This window comes from Brassica napus, chromosome C4, assembly GCF_020379485.1.
Source record: "Brassica napus cultivar Da-Ae chromosome C4, Da-Ae, whole genome shotgun sequence".
NCBI classification, from domain to species: domain Eukaryota; kingdom Viridiplantae; phylum Streptophyta; class Magnoliopsida; order Brassicales; family Brassicaceae; genus Brassica; species Brassica napus.
This window is the reverse complement of record NC_063447.1, coordinates 5,083,856-5,105,270: the sequence shown is the minus strand read 5'-3', so window position 1 is coordinate 5,105,270 and position 21,415 is coordinate 5,083,856. Positions and strand designations below refer to the sequence as shown.

The 21,415-nt window shown below is 33.8% G+C and overlaps 1 protein-coding gene across 2 annotated transcripts; it reads left to right on the top strand.

The window, feature by feature from the left end:
* Positions 1-15,410: 15,410 nt before the first annotated feature.
* LOC106390329 (MADS-box protein SOC1) lies at positions 15,411-18,945 on the top strand. 2 transcript variants are annotated; one of them, XM_048753402.1, is made up of 8 exons: positions 15,411-15,513; positions 16,238-16,442; positions 17,546-17,627; positions 17,804-17,865; positions 17,966-18,065; positions 18,141-18,182; positions 18,264-18,305; positions 18,585-18,945. In XM_048753402.1, exons 2-8 carry the CDS (start codon positions 16,261-16,263, stop codon positions 18,714-18,716), a joined length of 642 nt encoding a protein of 213 aa, XP_048609359.1. In that variant the 5' UTR covers positions 15,411-15,513; positions 16,238-16,260; the 3' UTR covers positions 18,717-18,945. The 2 variants fall into 2 exon arrangements, with proteins under 2 accessions (XP_048609359.1, XP_048609358.1); XM_048753401.1 differs by having other exon boundaries at positions 15,430-15,792.
* Positions 18,946-21,415: the final 2,470 nt, after the last annotated feature.

Below are 21,415 nucleotides of genomic sequence, written 5' to 3'. Positions count from 1 at the left end.
CTGTCAACCATAGCTCATATTTTGATTCAAAAGCTTGAGTTTTTTGGATGAATATAGAGAGAAAGTGAAAGAAATGTTGTTTTTAGTTCATAACAATTGAAACAGAGAGAGTGTAAAGAGATTTACGTGCATTAAAAGGCATTAAAAGCTCCAAACAGTTCGTACAAGGTTGTTGCCACTATTCATTGCAGTGGCAATATTGTAAATACTTGAAGAAGATGAGGTTGAGACAGTAAAGAAGCCATTTTCGAAAAGAAAAAAAAAATGTTAATGGCATTTTCGTAGATAAACTGCAGGTGTGGGGTTAAAATCTCAAAAAAAAAAGAGTCAAAAGAAAATGTTAGTTTTCTGTTTGACTCCAAGTTTTGAGTCACTTTTGCAAAAGCCCCCTTATAATAAACACTAAGCATAAACCATAAATCCAATAAACTAAATCCTAAGCACTTAAACCTAAAGCAAAATTTTAACCCTAAAACATGGCTACATATATATAGATTTAGTGTACATGTAAACATCATAAATCTGGACAACATATGAATTTAATGTACATGTGTACAACTTAAGTTCGTGGACACCAAAACAAAATAAAGTTTTTTTCTATATTTAGAAAATCATTTAGAAAACCATTTAAAACGTAATTATACACTAGAGTATATATTTAATTGATGGAATGTGAAGGATACACTGACACTAAATAAGGTTCATGGGTTAGGTGATGTGCACGTATGAGGCTATATGACTTGGCTGTGTACACAATGTTAGGTGTACATGTGTACATGTAAATGAATCAAAATAATAGTAGTTGTATGTGAGATATGAACAACACATCAATGTTTGTGGTGAGTTTTTACACATGTGGATGGAGTGAGAAATTTTTGTAGGAGAAGCTTTGTAATTTGAGAAGTCTTTGTTTATACATATATCAAACAATCAATGTATCAAGGTATTTACATGTATGAAGCTATACATGTATTTAGGTATATACATGTACAACACAATTCATCTTAAAACACTGGAGTACACTATCCATATGTACATCAAGATTATTCAATATCCACATGTATATGAGAGTTCGATGTCCACATGTACACCAGGGTTCGATGAGATACCGTATAATGGTAGCAAAAACTCATAAGAAGCCAGAGGACGGTGGTTGAGACGACAAAGAACAGTTGTTGAGACGTCAAAGAATGGTGGTGGAGATGGCAGAGAACGGTGGAGGAGACACGTGAAAAACAACAGAAAACAAAGAATAATACCACACATGAGGAAGGTGTGTGACGTTAATTGTATCTTGGGTCTTCCGCATCGTCTTCGCCAACGTCTCCACCGTCGTCTACGTCTCAATTGTAGCTACGCCAAAGTCGATTACTACTCTATCATTGATTTCGTTATTAATATTTTATTATTTAGTTAGACTTCAGTGAGGTTTCAATTGCTTTATGAATTGGGAAGAGTGAATCGTGTATTGAGAGAAGAAAAAATGTTTGAGGAACATGATTGTCTTATAGTGTTATTAAGAACTTAAAACTATTAAAAACTGTCTACAGTGTAATTCTTTCTAATCCAAATTGGTTTCAGTTACAGACAATTAACTCAAAAATATTTATTTTACAAAATATAATCGGAGCTGTCAGTAATATTAAGCCACCAGCTAAAATATGTTCGTTTTCTCAAAATAAATAATGTTTGAATGGTGTAGTGGTAGAAAGACAGTTCACCCGTAAGTACAAGTCTCATGTTTTAAAGTTACCATTCGCTTTTTTCTTTTTTTATAAAGTACATAGCAGGAGATCTGCATGCAGATCAATATTTTATGTTTTTTTTGTGAGAAAAACAGGAGATCTGCATGTAAATTTTACCACCATACATTTGAGACAGTTCATCTCCTTTTATCTTTTCTTAACCAATCAATGTTTTTTCATAAATAATTAAATTTCAAAATATATCTAAACTTCTTCTATAAATATTATATTTTCATTTTAGTTACTCACAATTTTAATAATACAAAAACTATCGTTATCTATTTAGCTTTTTCATTATATAATTTTCATATCTATTTTAAATTATTATATTTATATAATATATGTGGTTTTAGTTATAATATGTATTATATAAATATATAGTATTGTAGTTTATATATGTATACTAATAAAAAAGATATGTATTTTGTTAATTGTTAAAGTTTTTATATATTTTGTGCTTTGATTTTTATTATAATTTTAATTATTAAATATATAATTTATTTTATTTAAACTGGTTTTATCATTTAAAATTGTAATAAACTATTTGATCTGCATGATCTACACTTATTCCGTTTGATCTGCTTGATATCCACTTATCCCGCTTGATCGGCGTGAAATAGTCTGCGTGGTCCTCCTTATTTGTATATACATAAATCATTAACCATTTCTCTCCAAAAAAGGATATTTTTTGGTGCCACTAGCTAGGCAAGACGTTCGATAAGCTGAATCATTATTGGTTTTCTAAAGATACAATTTTTGGCAAGTGCCATTTTTGCAAATGGGTTTCTAAGTTACGTTTTCGTTTATTACACGCCATTGTCTCATCGTTTGTGTAATCTGATTGTGGATAAAATACAACCATGTCAAAACTATAAAACTGCAACAGCAAATATTATTTACTCATTCAAGTAGAACTTTAAGATTATCTGCTATAAAATTAAAACACACATAACTTCACAAATCACTGAAAACAAATAAAAGTGTTTAACATTGGACTACTAGCCCACTAGAGCTTTATATCATGTTAGGGAAGTTGCGTACAACTTTATACCCCATCTCTTTTTAAATAAATAATGTTTTAGTAAATTTTGATGTTTCAAAATAGATGATGTTTTCATATACCAATGTACTTTTTAATTTTATCAAAAACTGTGTAGCCAATGATATTCTGTACTTTGTTTTGTGATTGGTTAAATAACTTTAATATTATATTTTAATAATATTTTTAAGATAAAAAATAAGTTTTTTAATAGTTACGTACGACTTTAAAATTTTATGTATTTTGAAATAGAGGGAATATCATATTAGGGCATTCGCATTAGACGTTTCTCAACAACAGTCTCTCATTAACAATACTAGGGATCGCTATCCGCGTCAAGGCGTGGAGTTTTTGCATTTTAATCTATTTTTGTCTCTTGCTTACTAATCTAGCATTCAGTTTTTCAATGCATTTTATCTTCACCATCTCCTCTTGTCTTGTTTACATTTGTTTTCACGTTCTGTCGTTTGATTTGTCTTAGTTTTGGCTTGTGTAATAACTTAACCCTGCTCATTCTTCTTTCATTCTTTATTGATTGATATTTTTATCTCGCTTAGCTCTGTGTTGCCACTAATTTGCTCAAATCATTTTTCATCATCTGCTTCGTATTCTTTTCATATTCATTAACTATTGTCTTCAATCTCTTTAAATCCTAAAAATCCTACATGTTCTTTTGTTTATTAAATCACATATTAAATATTGTTGAAATTGTTTATTTATTCTAATAAATCTTTACGATTATAAATAAGATGATATGGATAAAAGACTGATTATAATTTAGTTGAAATTAAAGTCTAAAGTAGAAGTTATTAAACTTGCAATCCTTCTTTTTGTCATCCAAGATAGCTATAGTCAAATCAATTATATTGATTTAGAAAACCCATAAGCTATTTCAATCCCAAACAACAAAAAAACATGCGCATTTGTTATTGACGCTGCGGCGGGTTTCCTTTACTATAAACACAATTGCTTGTCACAACTGTTAATAAACTCAAATGTGTTTACAAAAGCTACCCATATAAGAGTTTCATACTCATTTCTCTTTCTCTAGTCATCTCCTATGTTAGTAGCTATCATAATACAATCATCAAACAAAGGACATATCTCTTGGTTCCATATAGAATATGCAAAAGGACTGTTTTCTGCAGACTCCATGATCACTGAGTATTATAAATATCAAACTCTATCTATGGTCTATTTATATGTTGAGGAAATGCCTCGAAATGTAGCTTCCAAATAATGATTTCCAGGTCAACACATTGCATGTTAACCTCCACAATGGGACCAGCGGATCTGCAGATACCGCTACATGTCGAGTCGAACGCAGCTACACATATGTTCCCTGCTTGTGTCTTTCATTCACAATATGCAATTCTCCCAAGAACCAGAATCAATGTTAAATGAGGTAAAATTTTAGAGTCACAACAGACTTTGTGTAGCCAAGCCAAATAAACCAAGCACCCAACGTAACATCCCCACTTGCCTATTTGTGCAGAAAATGACTTGATCATTATATAGTAGCACCGAAAAGTTAGATGGAGAATGAGGTATGAATGCAAAGTAGACAAAATAGTTAAAATCTTACTGATTATGGGAAATATAAGAAATCAATTCTCTTGAAATGGCGTATAGGTGTCCAATAGCGTGACAGAAGTACTTGTTCCTGTTCTCACCAAACTTCCAATTTTAAATGTATATATAAATCTATTAGAGTTATTGCCAGCGCTCTGTTGCGATATTTGTTAGCTAAAATAATCCATCCAACATAATAGGAAAAAGAAACCAACGAAATTGTAAAGTTAACCATCAGCTGAGATGCTTTTGTTGTCCTGACACATTGCAAGTTTAGTGATTTCACTGTCAAAAGCAACAAACTAAGCAGTCATATACATCGGAGACATTTACTTACAAACGGTTCCTAGCAAAGAAAAAGCATATTATTATGTTACGGATGATAAGTTTGATGCAAAAATACAGTTTATAATTTTTTTCAACTGAACATTTGTGCCTACTGAATTACCTTACAACACCCACTGCATTGTGATTTTGGCATGTTAAAGCAGAGAATCAACATTGGAGCTTGCGTTAGCATTTGGAACATGAAATATAACACCATCAATTTCCAGTGTTAATTCCATTGAATAGCTGTGCAAAAGAACTCTGCTAGTAAGGTAATCGTGATTAGTAATTCTTTACATCTTAGTGTCGTACAACTTCAAAACGATAGACACTTACAATCGACGGCTCTCAAAGATGGACTGCAAACCATCTAATGATATGCTTACCTCGTTGTATAAGTAATCCATGTCACTTCCCTCCCACGGGTAACGTTGCTGGTGCAGATCAATTCCCTCCACCTCTTCCTCATCATTAGGATGCTCTGCATTATACCCTCTGTAAGGTTCAAATTTATGTCGCTAGAATTATCAGAGAAAGAAATATAAAGTACCCTCTAAATCTTCAGGAGCATCGACATTTTCTTTATTCAATGATCTTCATTCAACCTAACAACCATCAAAATAAAAAGAATGTGAGGCACATAATCTTCAAAATCCAAGTTTAATGAATAAAAAAAAACTCAGGAAGACAGAAAATGTCAAACACTCACTGGCTTCTTCTTCTTTTACTTCTTGGCTCCCGTGAATGAACAGTCAAAGCCATCACTATTTGCAGGAAAAAAGATTAAACAAAGCAACTAATGAAAAGAAACAAATATGTTTCACAACACATAAACTCTTCTTGAACAATCAGACAACGGATAGTATGTCTCCCGTGTGACTCAGCTGAGTCCTCGATGGCATCCTAGACGACAAATGTCTTCTTCTTCTTCTTGGTTAGATCAAAGGGTGCAAACTAAGGATGACCAAAGAAAATTAAAACCACACAATCATAATTTATCAGACAAAATAAAAGAACTGATGATGAATTTATTAAAGATGGGGAGATGTAGAGACAAAAGAAGAAAAACTGATTCATGAAACTCAAAAAGCCAATCTGTGTTTCTTAGATGAGTCATGAACCGATGATTAAAAATTGAAAGCCCTAAATTTCCATTGAAGAGAACGCTTACAGACCAGAGAGGTTTATTGGGTTTTTTTTTAACGAATCTCATTTCAAAACGTGAGTTATAAAGTATTTATTAAATCATTAGATAAAATAAATAAGTGTGGGTCCCACAGAGAAAACCGAAGAAACAAAGGTTTCCGACCTTCATAAATATATATTTGTTTCAGTCATCAATGTACAAAGAATCTTTTAGCTCAGTGGTATAAATGTTGTTATTTAGATCTCAATAACCCGGGTTCGAGTCACAGACTTGACACTTTTTCACACTTTTTAAAAATAATACCCACAAATCGCTGACGTGTCGCATCAGGAGTGATGCAACTGCCCTATTATAATGTAGATTATAATGATGGTCTTGTGATATATTCATCTGCGTTATCAATAGATCCCAAACTTTTATGATATTCATCTGCAAAGACTAAAATATTGGATTGTAATTTGTAACACATCGTAACTCTAACCCGTTATTTTAGAATTACTAGGTTAAGATCTGCGCCTTGCGCGTGATGAACATTATATATATAAATGATTATATATATTATATGTTTTACAAGAAATAATAAATATATATTGAATAATTAAAAATCATTAACTAACATATATAATTAAATTGGTGCGAACATATAATTAAATCAATTTTATTAATCCAAACAATATTTTTTTTCTATTTGATAGGATATGTAATTAAATTTTAAATGATATTAACATGCATATTATATTTTTAATATTAATGTCTATTAAATGATGATTTCTACTCATATGATTTTTTTTTATCATTTGTATTTTATATTAAAAACTTTGAATTACTGATAACAAATTTTTTATTGTGGTATTAATACTTTTAGTAATTTATAAAAAAATTTTAAATTAAGTTGTCAATGTTCATTCAAAGCTTTTATAAAAAATATTGTTCAAATTAAATTTCAAAACTAAAATATTTATGTATTTGATATGGTTTAAAACAATATATATATATATATACATATATATATATGTATATATCAATCTTAATAATTAATTAAATTTGACTTTTTACTTATATGATTTTGTAATCATTTGTATTTTGTTATAACAAAAAGTTTAAATCATGGTTCACAAAATTTGAATGTGAGACTTTTAAAGTTTTAGTAATTTATAGTCATTTTTAAAAATTTGAAATATAACATATACAGAAAAATCTAATTTTTTATTGGGAGAATTGCCAAGTGTGACTCAAAACTTGGAGTCAAACCCAAAACAATACCCCAACTTGGGTCAAAGGCAAAAATAACCTAAAAGGCTATTGAAATTACAACTATCCCCTTGTGACCAAACAAAAAAACGGAATTTTTTTACGTTTCTACCCCTCGCAAGTCGTCTGTTTAGACGACTTGAAAATAAGTCGTCCAGACGACTTAACTGAAAATCGTCTGGACAGTTAGTCTTAAACATAATTTAATAATTTTGTAAAAAATATTTTGATAAGTGAAAAATGGGAATTATGTAATTAACATATGTCTTAGGAGGTATAAATTAAGATATAACAAATTTCAATTGTTTTCAGCATAGATGAGTGAAAGTAGTGAGTCATGATATTCTTAAGTTTATGTTTCATCAACATATGTTGTAGTATTGTATGTGTTCTTAGGGTTAGATTTTGGAAAGCATTAAAACAGTTTTTGAAAATTTTTAAAATTACTTATGCGTGTTCATTTCTGTGTATAGTAAACACTATTTAAGTATAATTTGATTTTATAACGTGGTTAGTTAGTTAATCTAGTCATTTTAGTTTAGGGGTTCATTTTAGGGTTTAGGACGACTTAATATTTTGTCGTCTGAAAACAGACGACTAAATATTAAGTCGTCTGTTGTACATTATCAGCCAGAATAAGTCGTCTAAACCGGACCAAACCTTAAAGTTTACCAATGTACTTTTAAAGCCAACCGGATTATTTACCCAATATATAAGGTGATTTTTATTTTTTTTGTTTCATTTTTCGCGAAATTCAGAAACCCTAACAGTTCTCTCTCAAAGGCGATTTCGAATTCCCACGATTTCCGAACAAACCATCGTTCTCAACGTCGGCTATCTATCTCACCGTTGTCGCCGCAGCTTCTTCTAACCCTAGCGCCGCCGATTCCTCTAAACCCTAGCGCCGCCGATTCCTCTAAACCCTAGCGCCGCCGCTTCCACTATTTCCGAACAAGCCGTCGCCCTCGCCACCGTGGTCACCAACGTTCTCACCGCCGCTTCCTCTAAACACTAGCGCCGCCGCTTCTTCTCTGTAAACCTTAGCGCCGTTTCTCTGTAAACCCTAACGCCGCAAAGTCATCAATCTCGAGGAAAAGATGAACATAAAACGTTGTCTCTATCAATTTACTCATTCTCACCGTTTCACGTTTATTTTTTCAGATCTATAACCGCAATGACGAGTACTCCAACTCCTTCTGCGACTGGAAGACTTGTAAGTAATTTAAGTCGTCTGGAAAGTCTTCCAACTGGACGACTTAGTAGATGAGTTAAATATAAGTCGTCCATTTGGAAGACTTTCCAGACGACTTAATTATAAGTCGTCTACTAAGTCGTCTGCACTTATATTGTTGTCTTTGATTATTTTGCAGACAAAAAGGATGGATATTCCAGAACTCCCCCGTAGGTTATACACATCAGGGGAAGAGCCAGAAGCCCACAATAGCATTTCGTATCATACGGATAACAGCAAGTTGCATTCTGCTCTTAGGAAAGCTCTTACTGATGACGAATTTGAAGAGCTCAAGGAGTCGAGTTTGGGAGTTTTCATCAAGTTCAAGGAGCAGGGATTTGGTTGGGCTTCAAGGCTGGTTCACTACATGCTCAGTTTCAAGCTGGACATTAAGAAGAAGTATGAGATGTGGTCTCTCGTTGGTCCAGAACCTTTGAGGTTTTCACTGTTAGAGTTTGAAAACCTCACTGGTCTAAACTGCGAGTACATCGAGGACCTTGAGACACCAAAATGTGACGTTACCCCAGAGATGGTTTCTTTCTGGGGGATGCTGGGAGTTCATCTGGAAGCTGGGCCAACTACTGATCAGATAATAGCAGCACTGAAGAGATGCGGGGATTGGTCCAGGGAAGATCGCAAGCGGCTCGCGTACCTCTCCATCTTCACTGGATTCGTTGAAGGGAGAAAGTTTTCAACCACTACACGATCTAGTCTGGCAAGGCTAGTGATGGATTTAGAACGGTTTGAGAATTATCCATGGGGGAGAGTCGCGTTTAAGGTGCTGATGGACTCTTTGTGGAACAAAGAAATTGCTGGCTGTTACACCGTCGATGGGTTTATACAAGTTCTTCAGGTCTGGACGTACACAGCTATGCCGGAATTGGGTGCTAGTATTGGTGGTCCCAGAGCAGACAGTCCGTCTCCATCGATACTGGCTTACGAGGGCAGCAGAGGCCGCAGATCAATGAAAGCTGCTATCTTGAGTCAGGTATTTACTTCAATCCAAAAGACTGCGCACACGACTTATTATAAGTCGTCTGGAAGGTCGTCCAGCTGGACGACTTATCGGACGACTTATAATAAGTCGTCTGGAAAGTCTTCCCAGCTGGACGACTTATCGGACGACTTAATTAAGTCGTCTGGAAAGTCTTCCATCTGGACGACTTATTAGACGACTTATTATAAGTCGTCTGGAAGGTCTTCCAGCTGAACGACTTAGTAGACGACTTATAATTAAGTCGTCTATTTAGTATTTTTTTTCAAATATCTAACTCGATTCTTCTATTTACTGCAGACCCGCGTGATCAAATTTGTTGAGAAGGACATTAGTGAAATGTGGCCAAAATGGGACTCTGAGGTTGAGGACCTGCCCGCGGAGAACATCATTAAAGTCATGTATGAGCGGAGACCGTGGAAGTGGACCATGGATTGCTGGGAAGTCACTGGTACTAAGGTCAATACAAAACCTAAGGTTGTGACTCCATCGAAGAAGGCCAAAGAGATGGTTGTGTTGGAGGAGGAGGAGGAGGAGGAGGAAGACAATCCAAGACCTCGGAAGAAAGCTCGTAAAGAGGCTCCTAAAGTGGCTAGTGAAGAGGCTAGAGAAGAGGCTAGAGAAGAGGCTAGAGGGGTGACCAGAGAGGAGTTGGAAATTATGTTCAAGGGCGTAGCTGACTGCATGAAAAAAGGGTTTAATAAGTGCATGAGGGAGTTTAGGAAGTTGTCTGATAGATTGGAAGCTGTGGAGAAGAAGGTTGGTGTCACCAATCAGGCTACCCCTCCACCTCTAACCAATCAGGCTACCCCTCAAGATAAACAGCCTACCCCTCAAGATAAACAGCCTACCCCTCTTGCCAAAGAAACCGGGGGTAGAAACAAACAGGCTACCCCTCATGCCAATGAAACCGTGGTTAGTAACCAGCCTCCTCCTCATCAAACCAAACAGCAGCCTCCTCCTCCTCAAAAGAAACAGCAGCAGCCTCCTCCTCCTCAAAAGAAACAGCCTCCTCCTCAAAAGAAACAGCCTCCTCAAATCAAAGAGGTTAGTATCAAATCCAGGGTTAACTAGTTGTCCAGACAACTTTTATTTAAGTCGTCGAGAGTTAACTTGTGTGCAACTTTTATTGCAGAGATGGTTGCCGGAGGATACAGCAACCGAGGCGAATTCGGTAAATAAGATCTTGCCGGAGGATAAAGCTTCCACCGAGCCAAGCGATCCAGTTTCAGAACCGAGCCTGGTTGTATTGGACAAGCGTGCAAAGAGCAAACGAGCGAAGAAACCTGCTCCCACTGTTAGTTCTCCTTATACGGCAGAGAAAAAAAAAGATAAAGTGGCGGCCTATAATCCATTTCCGCCAGTAAACAAAGAGAAGTTGAAGGAACTCGATGATTGGTTGAAAACTGATCCGTAAGTGATTGCTTTACCCATAATAGCTTGATTTAGTCGTCCAAAACTGATTTCTTTTTTGTTTGCAGTCATTATTTAACTAAGACCGAGGACAAACCACGTACATCACCAACAAGGTGGTACCACTTCCTCCGGACAGCCAGAGGATGGCTGGAAGACTGCGTAAGTCTTCTGCACACGATTTAAGTCGTCTACAAAGTCGTCCAAGTAGACTACTTTCCAGACGACTTAAAGTTAAATCGTCTGGAAAGTCGTCTACTTGGACGACCACGTAGACGACTTATATTTAAGTCGTCTGGTAACTTCTAACTTGTTATATTTAATATGCAGCATATAGATGCTTGGATTAATGTGCTAAGGCAGAGGTATCAGAAGAACCCACAAGCTTTCAGGAGCGAGCGAATGTGCTTCCTGGATCACAACTTTTCCCAGTCTTGGAGAGAGCAGTATCAGCTCTTCAAAACATCGGAACCTGATCACAAAGGTTTAGGAAGAGTTCTACCTGGTGGGGCGTCGGATTTTTATGACGGATCAATACCTTCATTTTGCCAATCAAACAAGAAGTGGGGGGAGGACATTGATGATATCTATGCGCCAGTGAACTTGGACGACAAGCATTGGGTTGCTATTTGGATATCGATCCCTAAGAGGCACATAGTCGTCTGGGACAGCATACCTTCATCTAGTGTACCAGACGCATGGGATGCGATAATGGAGCCTTTTCTCCAGATGGTCCCTTATCTGCTTGTTGAGTGCGCAGCCACCGAAGAAATACGGGTCAAATACGGGTTGGAGCCATACACATATGAGAGACCGCTGCAAGGTGTACCCACGGCCAACAATGGTGATTGTGGCGTGTACTCTGTAAAGTACATTGAATGTCATGCTCTTGGCGTCTCCTTTGACCCTAAAGACTTTGCTAGGTGCAACGCGAAGAAAATGAGGGATAATATGGCGGTGGATATATGGAAGGAGCTTGTTGATCAGCATCTGAAAGAAAATGTGGATGGTGATAAGTTCGTGGGCATGTATGATTAGCATTTGAACATGATTTTTTAACAAGCGAAGTATTTGTATTTCAGCTTGTCTTTTTTTAACAAGTGAAGTATTTGTATTTCAGCTTGTCTTTTTTTAACAAGCGAAGTATTTGTATTTCAGCTTGTCTTTTTTTAACAAGCGAAGTATTTGTATTTCAGCTTGTCTTTTTTTAACAAGCGAAGTATTTGTATTTCAGCTTGTCTTTTTTTAACAAGCGAAGTATTTGTATTTCAGCTTGTCTTTGTATAGATTTGTAAATATATAAGTTGTCTGGAAGAAATAAGTCGTCTAGAAGGTTTGGACGACTTACAAATAAGTCGTCTAGAGAGAAATAGATACTTAAATCTTTTCATAGAATCAAGTTCTATCGCCGTGATAGAATCAGGATTTGCTCGAGATATGATGCCATACGCGAATACCCTTCTTCTGCTGATCCTCTCACCAATCTTTGTGCATATAACAGTGCTCTGTATGAAGTGGTGTAATCAAGCGCCATGCCAAACATGTTCCTCATTGCATCAGTGATATGCTGCGGAGTTATCCCATCAATGATTCCAACACGATCAATGAAAAGACTACCTACATACTTCGGAGTACAGTGTCTCCGCTGAGCGATTCGGTCTCCCGCTGAGCATAAATGTTTTTCCACATACTTTGTTACCCAAAACGTGTTTGTCCCATGTTTGACACTCGCTCTGACCTTCCATCCACAATAGCTAACCGGACATGTTGCCACAACGAGAGTTTTCGTTGATTTGTATAATCTGAAAGAAAACTTACCCCTCATTGCTGCCAACCGCAGCTCTGAAAGCAGTGCACCCTTGCTAACAAAACTCTGGTTGACATAGATACTGGTACCATTCGATTTTCCTCCTTCAATAGCATTTGTCTTAGCATATGTCTTTTGGATTTCTTCAAAACAAATATTATCATCATCTTCCTCGTCCTCATCTGGAACCTTTCCATAAAGACTGTAATCCCCACCATTCTGATCCGTTTCACCAACAATAGAATTATCAGCATCCTCCTCCCCATTTTCCTCCTCCCCATTTTGATTTTCATCTTCAACAAACTCATTATCACCAACATCTTCAAAACATTCATCAGCTTCATCATCATCACCAACATATTCTTCCCATTCACCAGCTTCATCATCATCACCAACATCTTCTTCCCATTCACCAGCTTCATCATTATCACCAACATCTTCTTCCCATTCACCAGCTTCATCATCATCACCAACCGTTTCGACCTTGCTGCGGCTTGATACACAAAGACATACTCTATGGGTTTTGAGTATCTCCAGCAAGTTTCGAACTTGTCTATCACTTGTAACATGAATGGGAAGACTGCCTGGAGCCATCATCATTTCTGCTGGTAATGAGTAGCTAATCTCCACACTCACTGTTCTCATGTCCAAGTTATAATCTTCTTGAGCCATTGCAACAAGTTCAGCATGTGTTGAATCTTCATTCAATAAAAACAATCTTGCTCCTTTGAGATCATCAACCACAAAATCCCAACGGAAATCTCTCAACAACCATTCTCCATACACTGCATGTAACTGAAAAATCATCTGCAAATATTCAAAATAAAACACATTAGTAAACATAGAGAAAATGAAGAAGTTCAATAAACATTGCCGCAGACGACTTAGCATTAAGTCGTCCAGAAGACTTAAAGGTAAGTCGTCTAAAGAGGTCACTTTTGCAATTGAAAATTAAAAGGGACGACTTAATTCTAAGTCGTCCTGCTTTGTTTGTTAAAAAAAAAACTTCAGACGACTTATATATAAGTCTTCTACGAGAAACGGGCTAGTTTTGCATTTGACCGAATCGTGTCAGATCTTTGACTATTTCTGGACGACTTATAATTCAGTCGTCTCTGGGAAAGTTAAAATTTCAATATTTTATGAAAACTTGACGACTTACGTGTAAGTCGTCCTAGGTTAGTTTTGTAATTGAAAAATAAAACTTGAAATTTAACTTTCTCCAGACGACTTAGATTAAAGTCGTCCAGCTAAACGACTTAATTTAAGGTCGTCCGGGATAAGCAAGGTTTGACCAGAAAATTGGGAAAAATTCTGGACGACTTTGCTTTCCCCGGACGACTTTAAATTAAGTCTTCTGGAGGGACGACTTTATATTAAGTCGTCTGGTTAAAGTTAAATTATGAAGTTTTATTTTTCAATTACAAAACTAACCTAGGACGACTTACACGTAAGTCGTCAAGTTTTCATAAAATATTGAAATTTTAACTTTCCCAGAGACGACTGAATTATAAGTCGTCCAGAAATAGTCAAAGATCTGACACGATTCGGTCAAATGCAAAACTAGCCCGTTTCTCGTAGACGACGTATATATAAGTCGTCTGGAGTGTTTTTTTTTTAACAAACAAAGCTGGACGACTTAATTTAAGTCGTCCGTTTGACCAGAAGACTCATCAGTAAGTCTTCTACATACAGATGACTTACTAGTAAGTCTTCTACGCGAACAGATCTTGAAAAAAAATTCAAATTCGTACCTTAAACTAGGTGAGATGACTTCGTTTGCACACAGAACCTCAAACGAAAGCAACCGTAAGTCAAAACGAAAGAAATATGGCTCTGTCAACCATAGCCCATATTTTGAATCAAAAGCTTGAGTTTTTTGGATGAATATAGAGAGAAAGTGAAAGAAATGTTGTTTTTAGTTCATAACAATTGAAACAGAGAGAGTGTAAAGAGATTTACGTGCATTAAAGGGCATTAAAAGCTTCAAACAGTTCGTACAAGGTTGTTGCCACTATTCATTGCAGTGGCAATATTGTAAATACTTGAAGAAGATGAGGTTGAGACAGTAAAGAAGCCATTTTCGAAAAAAAAAAAAAAAAGTTAATGGCATTTTCGTAGATAAACTGCAGCTGTGGGGTTAAAATCTCAAAAAAAAAAGAGTCAAAAGAAAAGGTTAGTTTTCTGTTTGACTCCAAGTTTTGAGTCACTTTTGCAAAAGCCCCTTTTTTATTATATGGTTATTGTGGTTGTTTAATTTAGTTTAATAGTTTAAAATTAAACAAATATGATAGAAGATACACTAATTTTTATCAAATCTTTATTATTCAAAATCATTAATTGACGTATATACTTTAGCCGCATTAGGCAATTTCGTAATTTTTATTTAAGGAAATTATAAAGAACATTAATAATGAATTTATGGTTAGTTTAATAAAACGTTTATTATATAATTAGATGTACCAACATATTTCTCTAATGATTCTAATAATCATTCTAGTGATGACAAGTAGGTACAAAAAGAAGTTGTAATGTTTCTCAAATAATATATAGGGGATATATATATATATATTAAATATCCTTAATTTTCAGTTTAATTTCATGTGGGGGCATATATGTACGAGAGAGTGTTTGTGTCCACACTTAAAAAATGATTTTTAATAATCTTATCAAACATCAATTCTGGATATTTATGAAGGGAAATACATGTGTAGATAAATATTTCCATATATATCAAAATATGCTATTTTGGTCCTTTTTGAGGCTATTTTCCAAAATAAGTAAAGGATGAGGTTTCAAGCGACCATCATATTTGCGACACATATTACTAGTTTCCCTTCCTTTTATTCCAATATTTCTAATATTATTTAAATACTTTTCAAAGAAAGAAAAAGTAAAACGAAAATTGTTCCACAACATTACCATAACTACAACGAGAAGAGGATCTTTTAAGAGAAAGCAGAGATAGAGAGAAGAAAGGAGTGTGTGTGAGTTTTGCCTCTTGTTTCCTTTATAACACACAAATAGATGAAACGAGGAAAGCTACTACTTCTTTTGTTCCTTCCATAAAAAGATCCTTCCTTTCGCAGAGAATCTAGTTTCTCTTTTTTTTTTCTTCTTCTCGTAGCTCCTCCATTAATGCTTATATAAGTCTCCTATATCTTCCTATTCATACACAATCCTGCTTCTTAGTTAACTCTTCTATTAATCTCCCGTACAAGCTTCGTGGTTAGGTTTTCTATATTTATTAACCCTTTTGGCCACTGGTAAGACCTCTTCTTCATGATTTTTCTTACTTTTTGCTTTATAATCTTGGATTAATCTGATGGATCTGCTTTAATTTTTGTTTGATTCGATGTTTTGTATCTGGATTTATTATGTTTTGTTTCGGCTAAATCTCATGAAAGGGTATTGCATCTTTCAATTAATTCCAATAACAATATTAAAATTGCATCATTCATATTCGTTTTTAAGCAATCCACGTCACAAACTAATAGATGTGTACTTTATATTGTTTTGCTCTTTGGGTACTTAATCATCTTCATCTCTCGTTGACTTCATCAATCAAATTCCCCTCCCTTTTTGAATGAATAGGTCGTTTTATGTGTATGATTAGTTCCCCACCCCACCCAACACCCCCACCCCCCCCCCCCCCCCCCCCCCCCCCCCCCCCCTCCAAAAAAAGGGTATAAATATGTTTTTTTGTTAAAGGGAAATTAAACAAGGAGAAAAAGATGGTGAGGGGGAAAACTCAGATGAAGCGAATAGAGAATGCAACAAGCAGACAAGTGACTTTCTCTAAGCGAAGGAATGGTTTGTTGAAAAAAGCCTTTGAGCTCTCAGTGCTTTGTGATGCTGAAGTTTCTCTGATCATCTTCTCTCCTAAGGCAAAACTTTATGAATTCGCCAGCTCCAAGTACGTTCTCCTTTTTATACTATATATATATAAATCGTCTACAGATAAAAGAGATAAATTTTTTTGTTTATATACCTTGGTTTATATATGGATCTGTTGGCGGTTTACTGAATCATATCTCTTTGACGTTTGCTTAGAGAGAGTGTTAACTGTTAAGTGAGTTTCTTGGTTTCTACAATTGTGTCTATTATTAAAGTAAAACCAAGTACATCATCTTATTTATTTCTTGTTAACTACTACATCATCTTGTTTAATCCTATTAGATGTCTCTTTCTCATATTTAGTTTATGAGTTATGATAAACGTTAAAACACAAAAGAATTCTCTGGCAAGTACTTTGCACTTGTTATATGTATGTATGTACAATTGATCATCTTGGATTGTTTTAGAGATCATAATCACACACTGGACAACTCCTTGAGTTTTGTATTAAACTCTTTCTTGGTTCGTTCAAAAATGATATTTATGTTGCAATTAGCATTCTTTTGTTTTGACATGATACACAATCTGGTTGAACCAATCTGCCTTGTCATTGCTTAAAAAAATTATAGATTGCTCTAACTGATAATTGGGAACTTTTTTTTATATCAGTCCTGAAAGATAAATCAGGCACGTTTTATTTCATGCTCATTCCTAATATCGTTCAGTTAAATTGCATGTTTTGTTCCTACTGTTTCTCTACCTAATTTTTTGCTGTGAAACTCAAACCAGAATCTAAATGTAGATTGTTTTGAGAATTAGAAAGAACTTATCTTATACTGTTGGGTAGAAGGGAAACCAAATGTACTTTTGATGAATCATTACATCTGTAAATAGAAAAGGCCAGCTTTTGATCAGATGTTTCACACGATTTGTTGTACTTCTTTCTCTCAACCTACTTAATTTAAAGTAAAGAGACTCACATGTTTTTGGTTTTTCCAAAAATTTGGGGGCAAAAACCATATAGTACACGACTTTCTAAGTAATGTCCTTAAGACTTGTGATATCTTCACCTAAGAAAGTTTTTACGTTCTTAACTTGTCACTTTTGAGTTCAAGAAAAAAATGATTTGGTTTCTTGCATTGTGCTTATTCAATCTGTGAAATTGTTTCAATGTTTTAACAGTATGCAAGATACCATAGATCGTTATCTGAGGCATACCAAGGATCGTGTCAGCACCAAACCTGTTTCTGAAGAAAATTTGCAGGTTAATTATGATATTGTGTGCTAACTTTTAATACAAAAATAAATTGGCATAAGAAAAAGTATCATACACTGTCTGTATATAATCTCAACGTCACATATTAGTACTCAGTGTCACTTTTCTCAAGCTACATATTAAAGATAATCACATGCAATAACATTTTGTGATTTAACCTACAGCATTTGAAACATGAGGCAGCAAACATGATGAAGAAAATTGAACAACTCGAAGCTTCCAAACGGTTGGTGATCCAATACAACACAAATCATAGACTTGAATTATTGTATATACATCATATAGTAGGAGTTTGATCATATTAAGTCTTTTCTTATTATAATTAGTAAACTCTTGGGAGAAGGCATAGGATCATGTTCGATAGAGGAGCTGCAGCAAATTGAGCAACAACTTGAGAAAAGTGTCAAATGTATCCGAGCTAGAAAGGTATATATATCGTCCCCACATTATGATTTTTATTGAAGCACTCATAATTCTAACTTAGTTACTCGTTTCTTTTAGACTCAAGTGTTTAAGGAACAAATTGAGCAGCTCAAGCAAAAGGTAATGAGACGCAAGTGGTGGAATACTCCAACTTGATAATCTTCTTGTGCTTGCTTTTTACTATTGGAATAAACTTTGCAGGAGAAAGCTCTAGCTGCAGAAAACAAGAAGCTCGCTGAAAAGGTACAATATATTCTATAAACGAATATATCCTATGGTTCTCTAGTTAGGGTTGCACTTGCACATTTTCTTCTTAAAACGAATATCCCATATGGTTCTCAAGGTACGATTACACTTGCACACCGTTTCTTTTATTCTCTTATGATAGTTAAAAGTTAGGCTCTTTTTTTTAGGGTTATTCGATCGTCGTGACTCATGACCTTGATCGTCTATGTGTTTGTTCTATCTTATTTGCATCTATTAGTCTTGTGTCTATATATTAATAATTATTTTTTATTATAGTGGGGATCTCATGAAATCGAAGTCCGGTCGAATAAGAACCAAGAAAGTGGAAGAGGTGACGAAGAGAGTAGCCCAAGTTCTGAAGTAGAGACAGAGTTGTTCATTGGGTTACCTTGTTCTTCAAGAAAGTGAACAAACCACTCTCCAGAAACAAAAACAAAATAAAGCAGAAAAACTAAGTAAAAACGGGCTTGTTGTATAAGTACAAGTAACAAAACTCTAAATCTGCGTCTCTTGTTGTCTTCTTTCTCTTTCTCTCTCTATCTATCACTCTCTTCTTTAAAACTGAATTTCCTCTGCTATGTATCTATTATGTTTTTATACACTTGCCTCTCTAGAATCTAATTATGTTTATTGCTCATGTTCAAGTTTTATTATTATGTATCAATACCATTAAATTAAAAGATGATCATTCCCAAATTATACCCTTAATAAACATCGCAGTTTTCTCAAAAATACTCTTATTTTTATAAGTAATTAATAAAATTCATTAATGACATTTAAGTCTATTGGATTTGGACCTACAAATACACCTAAATGAATCTATAAATAATGAGCATATATATATATATATATATATTTAAAGATATATTAACTTTAAATTTAATATAAGTATAAATATATTATGAACTATAAATAAATTAACAAACATGAAAATATTATTTTCTTAAATATACATATCAATATTTAAAATAGATCATTTGAATATTATACAGATTTTCAATACAAACCAAAATCCTATATCCTACATCATATATCATATACATATTTGAATATCATTTTTCATGTATAATATCATTTATACATAATATTGATATGACAATTACGAGTGTTCAATAATATTTTAAAAACTATCTTAAAATAAATTTTTAAATCTAAAATAAAAACACAAACTTATAATAGGTTATTAATAACGAAAATAAACTAATATTATCATATCAATAAGTTTTTTTATATTATCATTTTCTTATTTGGATAACATAATAAAATTTCATCAAATTCTAAGGAATCACTAATTTATGTAATATTAAAAAATATGAGTAATTTAATCAATTTTTTAAAAAATACTATCAAATATTTTATGTTTTGTCGGATCAATGGTATTAGATCGCAGGTTAATAGTGAGTTTTTTTGGTTTTTACCAGGGTATATCGGATTTTTAATTAACAAATTTTCATTAAATCCGAACCGGATTATATATAATATATCGGGTCTATAGGTTCAACCATGAATCTAGGTCGGATATAAAAACAAATCTTAAAACTCAAACATTATTATAGAACAACTATCATATTTCGAAGAAATACCATATTTTGAAGAAAAAAAAAACAAATGATAAAAACCTAAAAACTCAATTGTTATGGTTCGAAACAAAAATAATAGTAGTTTGTAAATCAGTTTTCGATCAATAAATGAAAAACAAACAAATCCGCGCTTAGAAAGCGCGGATCAAAATCTAGTTTATGTATATATCAATTCAGGCTTTTCCCTCCAAATCAGGAATACCTATGTATAACTCATTGCTCCTAGCCCTCCCGAGTCGAGAGTATAAGTATATAAACACCCTAAAGACCCGGAGCTTTATTTTTCTTTACGCATTTGCCGCCAACAGAGAACTGATGAGCAAATTGATTCAAGCTTATTTCAAGTTCAGTTATATTGGTAAGGTCAACTCCAACCGCACGGTAAAACGTGAAAATAGTGTCAGATGTGATGTTTCTTCTCTCTAATCCAACGAAATGCAGCTAAATTTTGGTGTGATTCTTTTTTTTTTCTTACGGTGCCACACTATATTTGATGCAACACTGTAGCAACAACAAAAACTTTTTTTCTTAATTTATATCAAAATTGTTTATTCGATGCATTATTTAATTATGTTTGAAATATTAATTTATATATAAATATAAATTAATTTTAAATACATAGTTTAATTTAAACATTTTAAAATAAAATATTATTGTAGTTGCAATTTTAATATTAATTTATACATTTTAGTCATAAAAATAATTAATATTTATCAAAATTATCAACTAAGAGAAACTTGATTAATAATATAAAAATGAACAAATCATTTTTAATGTGATATTTGATATTGGGGTCGGAGATTTTAAAAAGATTTGGTGCCAAAATTAACTTAAATAGTGTCATGGATTGGAGATAGAAATAATACTCAGCTTCAATGATCTCGGCCCATGCATATACGACTAAAACTTTAAACTTAGTCACTAATTTTTTTCTCGAGAATTTGTTATATTTTTTTTAATGAAATTTCAGATCTTAATTTATCCATAATATGTCAGAAACAACTAGAACACAAATGTCTTAGTTCAGTCAACCCCGCAACATCAGAGATTGTTTCTTAGACATTGAAATTCGAATTTGTAATTTTGAGATCAATTCCTTTAGACGGTTCTTCAGTATGCATACTGGTAATTAAGTTACACACTATCTGGACAGTAATTACATTCTACATACTTTCCTGATTATAACTTTGTATCTAAAATTTTACACAAACATAGGAACATGCACCGTTTATACATCTATACATCGGTGTTTTAGAGACTAATCAATAGTATAATACTAATAGCAAAAGCTATTAACGATTTAATTTTAATAATACTTGAAGCATAAGAAAACATATAATGTATAGAATATAAGTAGTAGTAAAATTCATGATTATGAACATTACCTCTCGATTTTTTAGAATTACCGGGAAAAATAAGGTTTTGAAGCGTATATAATGTAATAAAAATAAAAATTAACATATTGTTTGCATGAACGAGATATTGCATTGGGCCATGTGATTTTAGAAACAGAATTGGGCCTATTCT